At 34.5% G+C, this 17,661-nt stretch overlaps 1 protein-coding gene across 1 annotated transcript in view; it reads right to left on the minus strand.

The window, feature by feature from the left end:
• LOC145673207 (RNA polymerase II-associated protein 3-like) overlaps window positions 1–17,661 on the minus strand; it is a 55,313-nt gene that overhangs the window by 11,496 nt on the left and 26,156 nt on the right. The window contains exons 3-6 of the mRNA XM_081742686.1: window positions 15,847–15,963; window positions 11,654–11,781; window positions 9,005–9,422; window positions 6,069–6,413 (exon numbers count right to left, since the gene is read on the minus strand). Of these exons, the coding sequence (XP_081598812.1) occupies window positions 6,069–6,413; window positions 9,005–9,422; window positions 11,654–11,781; window positions 15,847–15,963 (1,008 nt within the window). The remainder of the gene's footprint in view (window positions 1–6,068; window positions 6,414–9,004; window positions 9,423–11,653; window positions 11,782–15,846; window positions 15,964–17,661) is intronic.

The following is a 17,661-nucleotide window of genomic DNA, read 5'->3' on the forward strand; positions in this document are numbered from 1 at the left end:
CTTCTATATGCTCCTCTGCTTATCTCAGTTTCCTTTTGTAGTTCCCTATCCAGCTTCTTGAACATTTCTATTCTTTCCTCAACTATTTAATACTCTCCTTTCTTCCATATTCTTCAACACTGCATCGGTAACGCATGACTTCTAGCTCTAGTCTTTTGTCAATACCTACGGTTTCTAGTGCAGAATTTAAGCTTAAGATTCTCTCATCGTCTATTGATTCCTGCGACTTCTCTAGGAAATTCTCAATAAACAAATTTCTTATTATTTCATCTTGAATATTTTGTTTCGAACTTATAGCAGAGATTAACAATATATCCTTTTATAATGAGAACATTTTATATTCTACTATAGCTCTACTCCATCTAGTCCTCACACGATTATTGTAACATCTGTAATTGAGGAAATTTGAACATAAACTACTTAATCACTGTGAAAACACATAAATAACTAATGTTAATGTTATTTAACAAGTGCCGAATTAACTCCTTCGCTTGGTGAACGCCAGAGAGTATCAAACGATCTTTGAGGATCTTTACAGAAAATGTTTATCTAGAATATTTATTTGTAATTAGTATAATACAAAAAGAATAATATACAACATTGTATATAAAAACCATTAGAATATGATATACTTATTTTAGGGGAGGGAAGCTTTCCTTTAAGGCAGAAACACAATGTAAGTTTTATACTTTAAATATAATCTGAGATATATTACAAATGTTTGGATGGCCTGGACCCCCATAAAATCACCAGCAGCTACGGGATGGACAAAATAAGATTGCGATGCAACAATAAAACAATAATGGCAACTTCAAATATTACATAAACAATGAAGGCAAATATAGTAGCATAACGTCTTAAAATACCACTGAAGTCCTTTTATTATTATAACTAAATTATTTAAAAAAAAAGTACATAGCCACGATATGATGTTTACAAGGGAATATCACAAATAAGTTATTTTTGTTTCATAGAATACTTATTTTTACGAATCCAAACACCTTACAATAAATACAGTATACGTACGTACATACATGCATGCTGATTTTTTTTCAACCATAAGCAGATTCCATTTTTTTTTTTTTTTTTTTTTTTTTTTTTTTTTTTTTTTTTTAATTTTGGTTGCAATTTGCGAAAGGTAAATTGTTACATATAATAGCTCCATTCACTTTTATTTTCGATTCAACAGGATTTCATCTCGCCACATCTGATTTTAACTTAGCATGACAATGGGAGCTTACTTGCAGGATCAAAGTAAGCACCTGTGGTTGCTTCAGACAGTAATTTCAATTTTCTGCCGTTACACACATCCAGCATGAAGCTGCTTTATCTATCACTGCTAGTTCTTACGTTTACATTAGCTGGTATGGACTTCAAACAAGGGACACTTACAGAACAAATAAGAAAACTTTAAATGTTCACGCAATGTTGTCTTCAATGCTGCCGACCTAGTATTCAATTTCTCTCTCTCTTGATGGACTGACCTTGGTTTTTTCTCCGTTTGGTTTTCTCACAGTAACATTTTTCAAGAGTTACTATTACAGGGTGTCTACTGGAATACCAGAAAGTAAATTCATGACTTTTTCATGACTTTTCATGACTTTTTTGTTCAAATTTTCATGACCATGGCGATAAAAATTTACCATTAGTAATAATAAACTCCTACCATCAGTGGTGCATCGGTTAAGATGAAGATCACATTATGTTCTTATTTGTCTAATGTACATAATGTCGATTAGCTGACAACTAATTTTAAAATGCAAGAGCAATTTAAAAAACAGTAAACAAATTTTTAATTGCGGTTCAAGTATGGGTTTAAGGCTTACCAGGTTCTATAGATTTAAAAAAATCTTGTGAACAGTCCCGTTACATTCAGCTAGGTTTTTTATCTGCATTTTATGTACTCTGAATTCTAAATTTATAATTTTCGTTTACAAGAAAAGACTGTCTCGAGAAAATGCACACTATTAATTTTTAATCAATCGTTATGCCATTTGAATTTCTTAAATATTTACTCTTATCATTGTAATAGTAAAATATGGAATTTAAAAAAAAAGAAAAAAAAACAGGCAGTGTTTTTGACATTGTTTATTTTGAACTTATCACATAATTAAAGATCATAGTGAGTTTAGTAAAAAAAACATTTCATAAAGCTTTATATGTAAAAAATTATATTAGTTTACAAGATACAGATTAGAGTCTGGATACTTTCATATACTTTTAAGCTCTTTCCAAAGTATTCATAATTTTAGGGGTCGCTGAGATGAATAGTGACATTTTAATCCAATTCAAGTTCAAGGTCATACTCCACTCTCTAGGAGTGAGGTTGGGAGGGGGGCGAGATTTTAAAAGTAATCAAAAACGACCGATATTAGTGTTAAATTCATAGTTTTCGAAGTCTCTGAGTTTAACGATATCAGTTTTCATGATGTTCAAGTTCATCGTCACCCCTTGGGGTGGGGGTAGGAGAGGATGACTTTTTCAGATAAGATAGCTAATTAGTAACTACTGTAATTAGAGCGAATTAAAAACATTAACATATTTTCTCGTGCTTGCACGGAACTATGCGGGTTGCTAGTCTTAAATATCACTTATTGTGAATCTTAAAGAAAGAATCTAAAATTCTGCCGCCTTGTGCTCGAGCACAGAACAGCACTTACCTAAATACGGGCCTGCTCTTACCAGTGAATCTCTCTATACTGTATTTGAAGTTTTAATTCTGAGTATAATTATCCATCTAGCAGAAATTTGTCTGAAATTAAGCACTCAGAGAACTGCCCAAAGACAAAACAAATTATAAAAGAAATTCGTTTTAAAAAATAGATCATCAAATTTAAAATCTGCAAACTCAAACGAATAATATTATTTGCATAAGTCTAAAGGCCCAAAAATACACAATTTACATTTCTTAGAAGTAAAGAAATAGCAAATCAGAAAGTTGGACAGTAAAAAGTTGTTACTATATTACAGAGACTAGAAGATGAAATGGGGAGCAGCTAGGAAGACAGTAAAGTACCAGTTAGCCAGCACTTACTGGTGGGGGAAATTCTCACAATTACTGACCTGATACAACTGTTTCAGTACATGCAGTATGAGGTATAAAAGTATGAAGTATAAAAATATACTCTTGAGATTTCAGATTTTCATGACCGGTTGGGTAAATAAAGGACTTTTTCATGACTTTCATGACCACTAAGCAAAATATATGACTTTTTCATTACTTTCATGACTTTCATGACCAGTAGACACCCTGTATTATTGCAAACTGTCTACTTTTGGTTCATCAGATATAGCTTGGCTACAGTTTAGAATTCTCGAAATAAGATATAGTGCAGAGTTCCCAAGTATCTGTTACAAATGTTGACATAACAACTACTGGTGTCTAGGTTCACTTCTGAAAATCAGAAGATAATCCCACGTAACTTCTCGTTGCTCAGTTTCATGGTGATTGCACAAATAAACGCTATCTTATATACCGTTTTCTGAAAGCAGCAGCTTGTTTTCAGGATTCAGACTTGTTTCGACTGGAACAGACTCCTCAAGTATGAAACCACAAATATTCCCAAGCTAAACTTTTTTAGTTTCATTTTACTCACATTGTTACCAGATCACCTTCTATCATGACCTTTTAAATGTGGCAGCTGCATTATCTTCTTTTCTTTGTACTAATAATAATCAGAATAATCGATATTATCATCCACCAAAATATTCAGTATACTTCTAGAAATACTCTTTATAAAAATACACGACGTGTATGAAGTCTTTCCTTGAATTTTAACTCAATGTGTTTGTGAACACTGATCAAGGATTTGCGATAAAACTTACCGCATTTCTGTAAAACTCCCTATGTGATGTAAGCGCGTAAGTAGAGATATGAAATTTGGAGGGAATACGGATCAGTTTAAAGGCAATTTTAATATCGATTCAGGTATCGGTTAACATCAATGAGGTAATCCTCGGCATACCAACAGTAACTCTGGGACTTAATATTCCATGACTTGCACGAATGATGCGTATACAATACCTTTACATGACAACACAGAAAGAAGTCAAGGGGTTAAGTCTGAATCCCTAAGTCAATGTAGAATGAAAGGGGATTGGGAAGGCTGGCGGAAGCAGATTGCTGTTTTCCATCACCCACGTGTTGATGGTTTTTGATTTGAATAACGAAATTGTAAATCCCATATTTAGCTCAAATTGCACTGATCAATATCAACTTTTTAAGTTGGTTCGAACACATTTCCGATGTTTTTTATTTGTATATATATTACATTTTATTAATGTTATGTTTGTGCCCGTGCAAGTGTTTAGGAAGTCCGTAAGTATGTCTTCTATTTGTAGAATCGTACTTCTCTAATTCCGATATCTATATTGTGTTTAGTTACTTTTATATGACTTGTTGCATACACATGTGACCTCATGAACACCCGAAGTGGTATCAGAATCGATTTTGTAATTCCTGTTTTGTTAGCATTTTTTCTATTTGTCTGTGAGATCTAAGCAAGTTTAACTTTATACTGATAAAACATAGGTGTTCAGTTCTTTTATATGTTCCACAGACTGGGACACTTACCATTGTTTTTTATTTTCTTATTAATAAGCATGGACTTGTGCCAGAACTAGCCTTTTTTTCTCTTTCTTTCTTCACTTGATACAAGCAACAGTTAATTTTATAGAGAGACACTTAAACTATCCTTATTCTTAGAGGTAGAAAGAAAATTCGAAAAACCCTTCTGGAGAATCACATAGAAACCTTACGTTTAAAATTTAGTCTTGATATGTTGAACGATATAACTTTTAAGAAGAGTGTACAACAGGACGAACAGACGGACAGATGTCAAAAAATAACTTTTTCTGTACCTATGAACCATGAAACGAGTAAATCCGTTGAAATTGATTTTTTGACGATCACCATATTTCTCTCCTTTCGTCGCTCGAAAACAAAATGTCGGTTGAAAGTCGGGTAAAAGGATATAGTGTTTATTTGAAGCCTACTATCCACCAATGTACTAATGGATATGGAAAGTGTATCAGTTTTCAGTTTTTTTATTTATCATCTTCCGTTTGTGAAAGACCTCAGAATTTCCTTTTATCTTTCGAGGCTAACCCTCTTGCACCACCTGTTTCAAATCCACTGCTGTGTTAATGAAAGTTAAACTCAAAATAATCATCCGAGCCCCAACATCTCGTATTCAAGTTACTATCCTTTTATTTTATCGTATCACCCAATTATCTGCGGGCTATATAGCTCCGATTTTTTTTTTTTAATTCAACGTTCCACGATTATGCCCTTTAGACTAAAGAAGACGGAGTGATTAATGAAAATGAATGATTGTAAAATTAAATTTTTGTGCTCTCCCATCGGGAATCGAATCCAGGACACGTGCATAAAAAGCACATTAGACCAATCAAAAGGGGAGGCTATAGCTTCGATTGGCCTATCGCATGTGCACCCACGTTGGTCTATATTATATATATACATGTTTTCGTGTGAAGATTAATTTTCTAAAGTTGTTTGTTGTTGTTTCCGAACAACCTGAATATAAACCCTTTACAAAAAAATTTTTTTTTTTCTTTTTCTGCGTTTAACCCTTTCTGACCTGAATTATCTTTTGGAAATGAAGGATTTTTTTTTTCAGTGGATTATATGTTGAAGTCTAAGGAAGTAAGAAAATCCATTTTTTTCCTCAAAATTATATATTGTCAGGACACTATAACTACAATATATGAGACAACTTGGAATCCTTCCGCACGATATATGCGCTATGAAAGCCAAGGAAGCTTGTGATCCCAAATGGAATCACACGGTCAGAAAGGGTTAACGTGCCATGATTATCCGCCGAGGATGAGAGAGACAGTAATGATGATAGTGAATGAAATGGTGAAATGAAGAAAGTGGGAGGAAACGAGAGAACCCCGAGAAAACCCACGTAAACGTGTATGTCCATCACGAAGTCCATTTAGCGGGAGTTGGTATTGAACCAGGGGCCTCATGCACCAGAGATGAACGCTCTACAAAAGAACAGACTTAAGATGATCTAAAGAAATAATTACCTAATTTTACTTACCTTTAAATACCGTAACCTTAGCTTAGGATTATTCTTAATGGTTTTCCACGCCATATAAAACTGAACAGAGTTCTTAGGCACAGGAGGAAGGTTTTTATTGTTTTCACACTTCTCAAGTGACAGAGTACGATTTGTTATGTCTGTTTCTTTTTTTAAAGTTACTTTATTTGTTGTTAATTTTACACTATTCTCTTCTTCTGTTTTTGCTTCATCACACTGAACAACTATTGGTGAAGATGAATCACTGACACCAGAAGCTGATGAAAGTTTGGATTTCTCATCATCCTCGTCATCATCATCTTCACTACACGACACTTCTTCAATTTCTATACTTTTCAAAGGTTTCTGTAAGAGAAGGCAGAAGAAATTTATTTTTTAAAACCTAAACAAGATGAATATTAACATGAAGTAAATTCAAAACGTTTTATTTCACTGGTAATTGTAACGAAATGCTTATGCACTATCATCGAATAAAACTCTCGTTCGCTTTTCGTTCCCTCATTTAAGATTCGTATACCGTTAAAACGCATTAAAACCACATTCTATTGAACGTAAAAGGTTCAGCAATAATCAGAACGCTATCATTATATACTATGGTTGGCTATCATTATAGTCAACCATACCTCTTTATGAGTTATTATCACCAGAAACTGTAGTTTAATATCACAAAGACGAAGAAAGACAGACGTAATGTTAAACTTTGTGGTAAATTAGGATAACACATTGTTGCTTAGAGAACGTAAGAAACATTTACTTACATTATATTCTAATTTAGTACAACCCACCTACCACTGACGAAGGACAGTTGTGAATTTTATCCGATATGTATAGTTCATACCAGAATTGATGATGACTATACTACCGGAACTCCCAGGTTTGTTAATTATAATACAACATCTGTAAATCAGAGTATGATAGCACTTGTGAATTTTAGTTTTTCATAACTGTTACTTTATTTCACATTTTTGAAACTACATTTTCTTAAACACAGCTACTGTAACTTCTGTCACGTTTTCTTTACAGAAAATGTACTAGTATATAAATGAAAGACGAAAAGAGCCTTAGGTGAGACGAAGTTTATCTACTTAATTTCTTTCCAGCCTTAGAAAGAAGTAAATGTAAACAAACCCAGTGGGTAGATGACCAGTGATTGGTTGTTGGTCTCACTGCACTAGTATCCTACCGCAATATAATCCCTACTAAAATAATAATTTCAAATAAAGATATCTAAATTTATCCTGCGTTTTGTGATAGAAACGCAATATATATATAAAATCACCTCTATTTTGGCGCTCAATTATTGTTTTAATGAAAGATGAAAGAGTCTGTGTACTGTAAACTTTGAACTCATTAAACAAACCTCGTATGAAAGGAAAAGTCTCGGAACTCACTCTCTCTCTGTCTCAAGCATATACATGTATGTTTGCCTATGTGTGCATGAACGCGAATCGCCCAGAGCTCTTTATATGGCGATAAGGAAAGGAAATCGCCCCACATTGCATTCCTGAGGACAGTGTTAGCGTCAAGCTTAATCATTGTTTCGATCCCGAAGGTAAAAAAATCGGGACTTATTCCTTCAAAGCCGTACAACAAAGGAATTGGCAGGGAAGACAATTTAGTCGGGTCGGTAGAAGTGCTGCACAACCCCAGCGCACTCCCACCTAACTAGTAAAAATTCGGTGAGTCGTGTATTAAATCTGTGAACTGTGTTATTATTCAATGTGTGTTTTAATCCTGTTCTATATGTGCAATTATTCAAAGTAGAACTTTGTCGATTAATGTATTAGAAAGATAGAGTTCTGAAGATTTCGGGGTAGAAACGCTTGATACTTCGGTGTGGAGCGACCCAGGACTTCAATCCATAGGATCAACTACGGGTTCCTATAACTTTGTACGATCGGAGGATTTCAAACTGGACTTACTGAACAGACATTGTCGTGAGTATAACAAATATATCAACAACGCAAAAGCTATATAATAAATATATCGTTAGTAATTTGCGAAAAGAGTCGAGCGCGGAAAATAGTATATTATTATTATTATTATTATTATTATTATTTTGTAAATCAAAGAATAGTAAATTACAATTATTCATGTTGTTAGTGTAATCTACATGTGATTTAATTTACAGTTACAATTATGTGTTATATATTACATAGTTGAATTTCATTTACTTGTCAGATCATTTTTTTAGCATGCTATTCGCATTGATTTAATTAAAACATTTGTTTCACACCAATCAACGGAACTCATATTGAACTCCATCGCTCCCAGCTTCCGGTGGAGGATAGAAATAAGCTCGGTGAGGGTGGTTTTGTTGTGGCAAGCTGGGAGAGATAAACAGTGAGAAAAAGAAAGTAAGACAAAATAATTACTTTACTGCGTCCAGTACATAAGTTGTGTTTCGCTTATACGCGTTAATAAAAAATGAGCCACAACCAAACACGCTTTTAATATATAATATTTAATAACAGATGTAGCTTTATTTCAACCTCACCCGTACTTGGACATATAGTATTTACTGCACATGCATATACGTTCGCGCGCTGACCTCGGTCATTTGAAATTATAGAATGCAGAGTTCCATGGCGACGATGAGTAACAATAATCTATCTTCGTCTCGTGTTATAAAACACAAAAAAGGGCAACAGAAATGGAGGCAATCTCGTCTATGTAAATACATGTTTCCAACATAGCAGTAGTCAATGTCAAGTGCGTTAATTATTTACCAACCAACTGCAGTCTTACACTTTGGAAATTATGTAACGACAGTACGATCTTGCTGTTCACGTCTTTGCTACCGAAGCACGTATGAGCCGTGGAGTAATATATTTCGTTTTGTTTACGTCTACTTTGTTCCAAGGCTGGAAAGACTTTAGGACAGTTTGTGGAACATACCACATCTAATTAAAGAAGAAGAAGAAAAAAATACATACCTTTGAACGTAAATGTGGCGGTTTGAATATTGTTTTCACAATACCAGGCTTCTGTGGACTCTGTTTAACACTTGCAACAACCTTCTGCTGAGCATTTTTTAAGTCTGTATTGGTTATGCACTTATTTTCTTTAGACGCGGCACTTGATCTCTCATCCCTCTTAGATGAAATTTCTTGTTTCACGGAACTTGTTTCCTCCTGTTGTTTTGCCTTCTCCTGGATTAATTTTTCAACTCTAATTAGCTCTGCTTGTGATTCTTTGTTTTTCGGCTCTAACACCATTATTTTCTTCAAATCTTTTCTTGCCTCTTCTAACTGCCCCAAGCACACGAAGGCTGCAGCCCGACGCTGATATGCTTTCACATAACGGCCATCATGGGAAATGGCTGCATTGCAATCAAGTAGAGTCTTCTGGTAACTGTAAATATATCCGCGAGTGTTAGAAATAAGCAAATCTTAAAACTGCTGCTATCCAACTATAGTCAGAACCCTACATCAGCGTCCATCACAGTACATTCATATTTGAAGAAACACACAATGAAGCTAGTGTCGTCTCTTTTTGTTACAAATCAGTCTAACGTGTTCTTATGGGAAGAAATAATTTCCTTATTTTCTAAATTGATTAGTTCGCTGTTCTTTTCAGCGCTGCAATATCGCGGGTGTTCTTTAGTCAGTCAGTTAGATATCGGTAAAACAACCATACGATGGCAAATAGTTTATCATTTAAGGTAATCACTATTTCAGCTAACTGGTTTCAGAAATACTTCCAAAAAAGAAAGGAAAAAAATGCTTTAAGTCCGGCGAGTTTTATTTATTACAATTGAAATCTTGAGTATCCTTACTAACCATTTTATAAGCTCCTTTTAATATTAAAACTACTTAATCGGTAACGCTATTCAGGCTAAAGACAGTGGATGATTAATGAATATGAATGATTATAAAAGAATTGATGGAATGAGAATGCGAGAGAACGAAAAAATCCGAGTAAACTCACGATGTTGTCTACTAAAAACTCATGTTCTGGGATTGAACCAAGAACCTCTCACACTACAGCTGAACACATTGTCCCCGATGAAGAGTAATAGTACGTTCACAATCAGTTTTGAGCCTTCCCCGCTGGTCTCGAGGCTAGTGTGTTCGCCAATGGTGTACAAGGTCTCGGTTTGATTCCCGATCGGAGAGTATTACAAATTTGAACAGTTGATCGGATTCCACCTTAAACTGTAGGCCCATGTCTCATATAGTCTCAGTGCTGAAGAGACGCTAAGCTTAAACAACAATCAATTCTGAAAAATACTCAGATAAATGTACAATAAGCTGCCATTATCTAGTCGAAATGAGTTAATGAGGGGTACGGTGGCTCAGTGGTAGTGTTCACCTCTGGTTTGATTCTCGGCCACGCAAGTTTGTGGTGGATAACATTGGGCCTGTGGTGTTGTCTCAGGGTTCACGCGTTTTTTCCTACATTATCATTCCATCTATTCTTCCATTAATCATCCGTCTCTTTTAGGCTAAAAGCCATAAGGGTGGAATGATAAACTAGAAATTTAATTTAATTTCTTTTATTTTTTTTCCTCGACAGGCTTCCATAGAAATTACTACTGTTCTTATTCTCGTCTGCAGCACCTCCATATCGAAAGAACAGTGTCAGCTCAACATAGCGAGATTTTGAAATTTAACACCAGTAATGTTTTAGTGTTGGCATTCTAGCTAGCGACATCGTAGGTTTCCAGTACTTGCTACCTATTCAAGTTAACTACAATATGATACCTCATTCAAAATATACCAAATGTATCAAAAGCCCGGGGTTATACTCCAACTCCGTTATGAGTAAAGATACGATAAAATTAGAGAGAAAAGTGTTGAAAATATGTAATTTTCAATCTAAAATGGTGGAAGTTAGAAAGAAACAAGTAAAATTTTCTTTTTCACAGATAGTATACCCAGATACGAAATACTACATTTTAATTGTACAGCATAATAATGTGCTACGCTTGCGTTCCTCCTTATGGCTTCTCTTGGTTAGTGAGGGACTAGATTTTGACTTCTTGTCAGTTTCCCTCCAGCTCAGAAAAATGAAATGAACTCAGGTAATGTGACAATATCCGGAATCAACGCGGTGATATTAGTTGATTATATTTAAATTCACAGTAAAAATAACCAAATAAATAACTAACATTTATGAACACTATAGCACACATATTAAACAACTGAATAAAAATGTATACTAACCTCAGCCTCCGTTTAAAACTAAAAGTACGATAAATTATTTCGACACTGGCTGCTGTCTTTCTCAGTGACATCGCCTAGCACATTAGGCTCTTTGAAGTATGCTTCGTAGAGTGCGATAGTCCTAGGAGAATTAAAGAAACGCGAATCATCGGAAAACAGGTACGTCGAAGTATCCATAAATTGTTTTCCGATAATTCGCTTTCCTTTAATTCTTCTAAGACTATATCACTCTACGAAGCATATTTCAAAGAGCCTAATGAGCTAGGCGATGTCGCTGAGGAAGACAGCAGCGAGTGTCGAAATAATTTAACACAATTTTAGTTTCAAACGGATACTGAAATTAATACTATTTAATCAAATAAACAATATATTACTTAAATATAAACATTCTTTGAATTCCACGTATGGTTGACTTACTTTTTCATTTTAAACCAACATAAAGCTCTGTTCGCGTAGAAAATAGAATCATAAGGATCACATTCAATAGCCTTTGTATAACAATCAATGGCCTCACTCCATTTCTGTTCCCGGACAAATCTATTACCCTAGAAATGAAGACGAAAAGCACACATTAATATCTGCCAAAACATAATAAAAATGTAAGAACTATATCGAAAACAGAAAAATCAGCTGGATTGCGGGATTTGAGTACAGACCTTTCTCTTACCGGGTGGATGGTCTACTATTTCATTTATCAACAGCACGATCAGTTTCCTTATTTACTGCTTGAGTTAACTATATGTCTTCTGTATAATTATTAATTATAGCTATGATATACTAATTGAATGACAGATATAAACGTGTTCTTACACCCTGCATCCGGAGATGAAATTACGTTTCGATGATCTTCGGCACTTTTGTCAATGTCTTCTACTCGCTGCTAAACTGATAACGTGTGGGTACACTCCAGCCTTTCTGTAGAACCGTTGGTAAAAGGAAAGGTAAATGAAAACCTCAGGTCACAAAAGGAGTGGTAAACTAACAAAATGCCAAAAAGCTTCAAAATGATTTGGTTTTTTAAAAACCCCAAATATAGGGTAAGAACATTTATATGTAGTTATATATATATCTTATGAATATTGCTTTCACAGTCATTTTATTGCAATCAATATTTTGATAGATTTCCCTTCGTAAACGCACAGTTTGACAAATTCTAAGTTCAACTATATCTTCGTTATGCGCAGTGAGGCCGCAGAAAACTATTAAACGTTCTTCTTATAATAGTCGACTCTGAATATGACTTAATCTAATTATTTCTTCAATACTCGACTGACAATCGTCAGTTTTGAAGACCGAAGATAGAATGAGATGGGTTTCAAGCAGGGCTGTCCAACGTTCTTCCATGATCGGGCAGATTTCATTGATGGCTATGGATGTACGAGCGCCACCTGACGATTTTACTACTACAACAATAACTATTGTTATTATTATTAATGTGATGAACTTACTCGCTTCAGTTTCTAGTGTTATGATCACTATCGGAGAAAAAAAATATAGGCCTACATTTTATTCGTGACACATAATTTACATTTGAATCAAATACACATAAATCAATATTTGATTCAGAAAGAACTCACAGAAGTATTGTTTAACTAGCTGTTTGAAGAGATATAAAAATACCGGTAAAATTACTTGACCTAAGGGGTGACTGGGAAAACATTTGAAAATTAAGAACTTTGATATTCAAAAATATGTTCGCCTTGAAATACCAATAAGGTCAGCAAAATCAAACTTGATCTCGAAGGGAGCCAGGAAGCATGTCACATATGTCGCGTTAGAGAGCATTGAATAAAGGTTTCAAAAAGAGAAGTAAACGTTGAGGATTTGCAGTTGCACAGTAAAAAATGCAGCAATGCAGATGAGGGTGCCTGGATTGGATTGAGTTCAGCTCCCTTTCAGCAGTGAGGCTATATAAGACGTGAATCTACAGCTCAACGTGGAATCTAAACCATATAAGCTCCCGCCGGAAGTCGAACTTGAGTTTCGTGCTAAAGACGCGTACGCTATCCACATAGCCACGAGGGAGCTTTAGGTGTGGGTATTGTTTGTTAAATAGGATATTCAGAGTTTCCAATCATTGAGTTTATTTCTATTGTGTAAACCGTAGTTATCCAACAATGGAGTCTATATTCACTAACACTCACATAATATATGCCCTGGGAATTCTAATCGAATCGTTATATTCGTTAGTGTCTAATACAGAAATAGAAGGGCAGAAAATATAATAGGTGTTACCTGGATAGTATTATCAGTGCTGATATGAAGTGCGAAATAAAAGCAAGGATAGCAATGGCGAAGGAAATATTTAGGAGGAAGGAAAGTATGTTTTGTAGGTTCTTCTGTGGAGTATTGTACTATTAGGCATTACGCAGAAGTGACGAAAAGAGATTGAAAACCTTCGAAATATGTGTGTGAAGAAGAACGGTGAGAATTATCTTCGTCGAATGGAAAAGGAATGAAAAGGTGTTAGAAATAGTGGGAGAGAAATTGACAATTTTAGATGTAACTGAAACAAAGAAACTGGCTGGGACATTGACTGAGAAAGAACTGTATCATGAGAAACGTGCTAAAGGGATAGTGACAAATGCAATTCGTTGCAAACTCTGATTGCTAAAACGAACTTTTATGAATATACAATTAGTGATAAAGATGATGAAACGACAACGGTTTTCTTTGAAAATTGTATTACATACCAGCAGATGTCAGAATAAAGATATAAAATAAATACAAAATTTCAATAAGTCATGAAAAAATGAAATGAAATGAAATCTTTGAGTTTTACGTCCCACGGTTATGCCGGTTAGGCTAAAGGAGACGGTGATGATGAGAAATGAATGAAATGGTGGAATGAAGAAAGTGAGAGGAAACGGGAGAACCCCGAGAAAACCCACGAGCACGGTATTTGTTCACTACAAAGACATACGGCGCGAGCTGGGATCGAACCCGGGACCCTAAGCACCGGAGGTGAACGCTCTAACACTGAGCCACCGTGCCACCACGCTCAATAAGTCATGAACTCTCTATTAATATTATTAGCGCTTAACGGAAAGAAATGCCCAAAGATGGAACATATACACACTGATAGACTCATTGAGCTAAAACAAAGAATATGGGGAGTGTAAATCCTCATGCATAGTTTTCGAGGAAAATTCATTTTTTCTTCACACCTAAAAATTGATGCTTTACGATAACCACGCTATCTATTAAGAAAGTAATACTGAACTATATCCGCATCAAGCTTTTCATTATGACACTAGCAAGATAGCAGTACAAACATGGCAGATGAGATACAGCCCCAAATTAATATGAAAACATCAGTGTATCTGATTTAACGCATTAATTTATACAAAAGAGAACAACCACTGTTACTTGTCTGGTGCATTCTGGAGTATTATATTTCTACAATATTTCACAAACTTCCTTGTTTGCTTTTTCACATAGTTCTAATTTCCGGATTTCTTCTTGAACCGCTTCTTACTTCTATCTCTCTTGTGTTTGGGTCGAAATTTAGTAGATCTGTATGCCTTTTTTCTCTTCTTATAATCGAAACTCTATATTGAACAGTTCTAAGAGAAAAAAAAGGCATACATATCTACTAAATTTTTAATTTAAGTGCTGAAGTTACCTTTTCCCCGAATGTGTGTACGCGCGCGCGAGAAAGAAAATAATATAAGAAGCGCTTCAAGAAGTAATCTGGAGATTAGGGAGACAAAAGGGGATTAATTTGCTAACCTTATACCAAAGAAGTAAACGATTGTTGTGCAGCAACACTGACCAATCTTCGTATAATTAGTATTCTTTCTTCTCTGCGTGAGGCCGCGGTGGCTCACTGGTAGAGTGTTCCCCTCTGGTGCTAGGGGTCCCGGGTTCGATTCCAGCCTCCGCCAAGTGAACTTTGTGGTGGACAACCACCGTGTGCATGGGTTTCCTCCCACTTTCTTCATTCCACTATTTCATTCATTTCTCATCATCACCGTCTCCTTCAGCCTAGCCTGCATAACCGTGGGAAGTAAAACTAAAATATTTCATTTCATTTCTTTCTCTTCTGGGACAATCCACCCACGCAGTCATTTCTGACTGTCCTCAGAACTGGAAGATTAATCACGAGACAGACTTCTGCGAACATATTTTCCATGTCCAGTGTCTAGAACAGCCATTCAAACGATCTTCTCAAATATCTAGGATAATTGATTAAAAAAAGTTGCAATGGTGTGTGGAAATGAAAAGAATTATATTCAAAAGTGACAGAAAGGAATCACAAAAAATAAAAACTGTCTGAGATATTGCCAAATGGCACATAATTTTGGCACTATTTCGTACTTTTGAAAGTTTTAACTACACAAGTATCAAATCAGCAATATATCTCTATAAGTAGGATCGAGTAACATACTGTTACATAGTACCAAGATGAAAACACAGTTTAATTTGACAATTATCAAGGTTTTAATTTGGTATGGATGCTGTGACGACACCTCATGATGCATAACAAAATAGAACAAACTTTTATAACATATTTGATGATTCTCGTTTCATTGGATGCAGATTAATAAGTTTTATGTGTTTGAAATGGCTTTTGTGCAGATTACTGTTATCATCGAGAAATAAATTACCTTTTCCTTCTCATATAAGGCTTCATCCCTCAACTTTTGAAGTTCCTTGCGTTCCTCTTCTTTGCGCCTTTCTTCCTCTTCTTTGCTTTGTTTATCAACAGCTGCACATGCTTCGTTCTTATTACAGAAAAAAAAAAAGAAGACAAGTAAAACGTCTGTTTTATTCTTTAAACTTTAAACTGTGTTAAAACTAAAAAAAAACCTAAAATAGTAATGAGTTAATTTGGGGAACAAAATCATTATTGATGTTCAACGGATTATCAATAGAGGAAAATAATTTATTAAGCGCAACGGAATTGATACTTCTATCAGGTTATGAATGTTCCAGATTCTTGTGGTGGTGTCATTCCAAGCAAGAGGTTTTTTTAGATTTTTAAGAAAATAAAATGTTTGCTTTGTATCATTTATATAACATCTAAATATTAATCCATTTATTGCTGATCATAAAAAATAAATAAGTAATTTCCAATCCACTAAATTTTATTGCATCCTTTTGCTTTAACAACAGTTAAATAACACAAGTAGAATTCTATGTAGTTGTAGCTGTATCAATAAAACCGCTGGAACATCATAATAGCCATTGGCACGTTACCATTTACTACTTTGGACACAATGATCTGTTGTATAAGTTATTATATGAACATTTTTGTATTAATAGATTGCATTAATATATCAGTTTAATAAAATTATTTTTAAGTTGAACAAATGCTTATTCATTTCTTTCGAAGTTCAACAAACTAATGGACTTGAGCAATCATAAACAGCTAGTCTGGATTGTTAGTAAAAACAATTATTGTAATCTATGGTATACTCTATGCTGAGTTTTTTTCTTTATTATTACTAGTTTTATTCTTACTCTTGATGCACCTTCAATTATACACATGTAATGTAGCTTTGGCAGTCATTTCCAATCACACAATTAGAAATAGGATTTAAAAAAAATTCTTATTACCGTAAATTATTCTATTATATCCACACAAGCCATATTGATTTCAAACTCATCTCAAATATCCAGTTTTATTTCTCAACATTTAATAATTATTAGCATTTACTGGCAACTAAGCCTCTTATTATTCATTTTCATCATTATTTGCATATTTATTCATTAAATACAATGTAACATGTACATGACATCAGTAAATACAAAACCTAACCTATTCTAGCTAATCTAATCTAATCTACCTAACCTAACTAACCTAGCCTAACTAAATACACAAATGACTTAACTATCACTGCCAATGGAAACAGGTGCATCATTGATGTATATATTTATCAATATTAATAACATTTCTATTATATAAATTAATTATCGAACAAGATTAATTATAGGATTCACACAGGTTGATAAACGCTCAGCATAGAAATGTTCCAGACTAGTCAGCATTATAAGGTAGCAAATGAGATATGTAAACGACCGACGATGTTTTAAATGCTCATTTTATCTCGTTATTATACAATGGCTATTATAGCTAAATGACACTGTGTTCAACCGAATAAGAAATTTGACTATTCAGTGTATATTGATATTATCAGAACCCAATTGGCAACTAATCTATCAAAGGATTCATCTGTGGCTTGAATGTGTTTCGGAAGTTACATGATAAACGACCTACTAAAAGCATGCCCACAGCACTCACAGAGTATCATTTATAGGCCTAATGCATGCATCACGAACAATTTAGAATACATCCCCTTTTATAGCTTACCTGGTCTTATGTGACGGAACTGTTGAAAATCTACTCACACATCGCGTTCATTATTGAGGAAATCACTCATGAATACTTAGGATGAATATTTCGTTCCAAGTTTCAATGT

This window comes from Thermobia domestica, chromosome 16 (assembly GCF_964235325.1).
Source record: "Thermobia domestica chromosome 16, izTheDome1.hap1.1, whole genome shotgun sequence".
NCBI lineage: Eukaryota > Metazoa > Arthropoda > Insecta > Zygentoma > Lepismatidae > Thermobia > Thermobia domestica.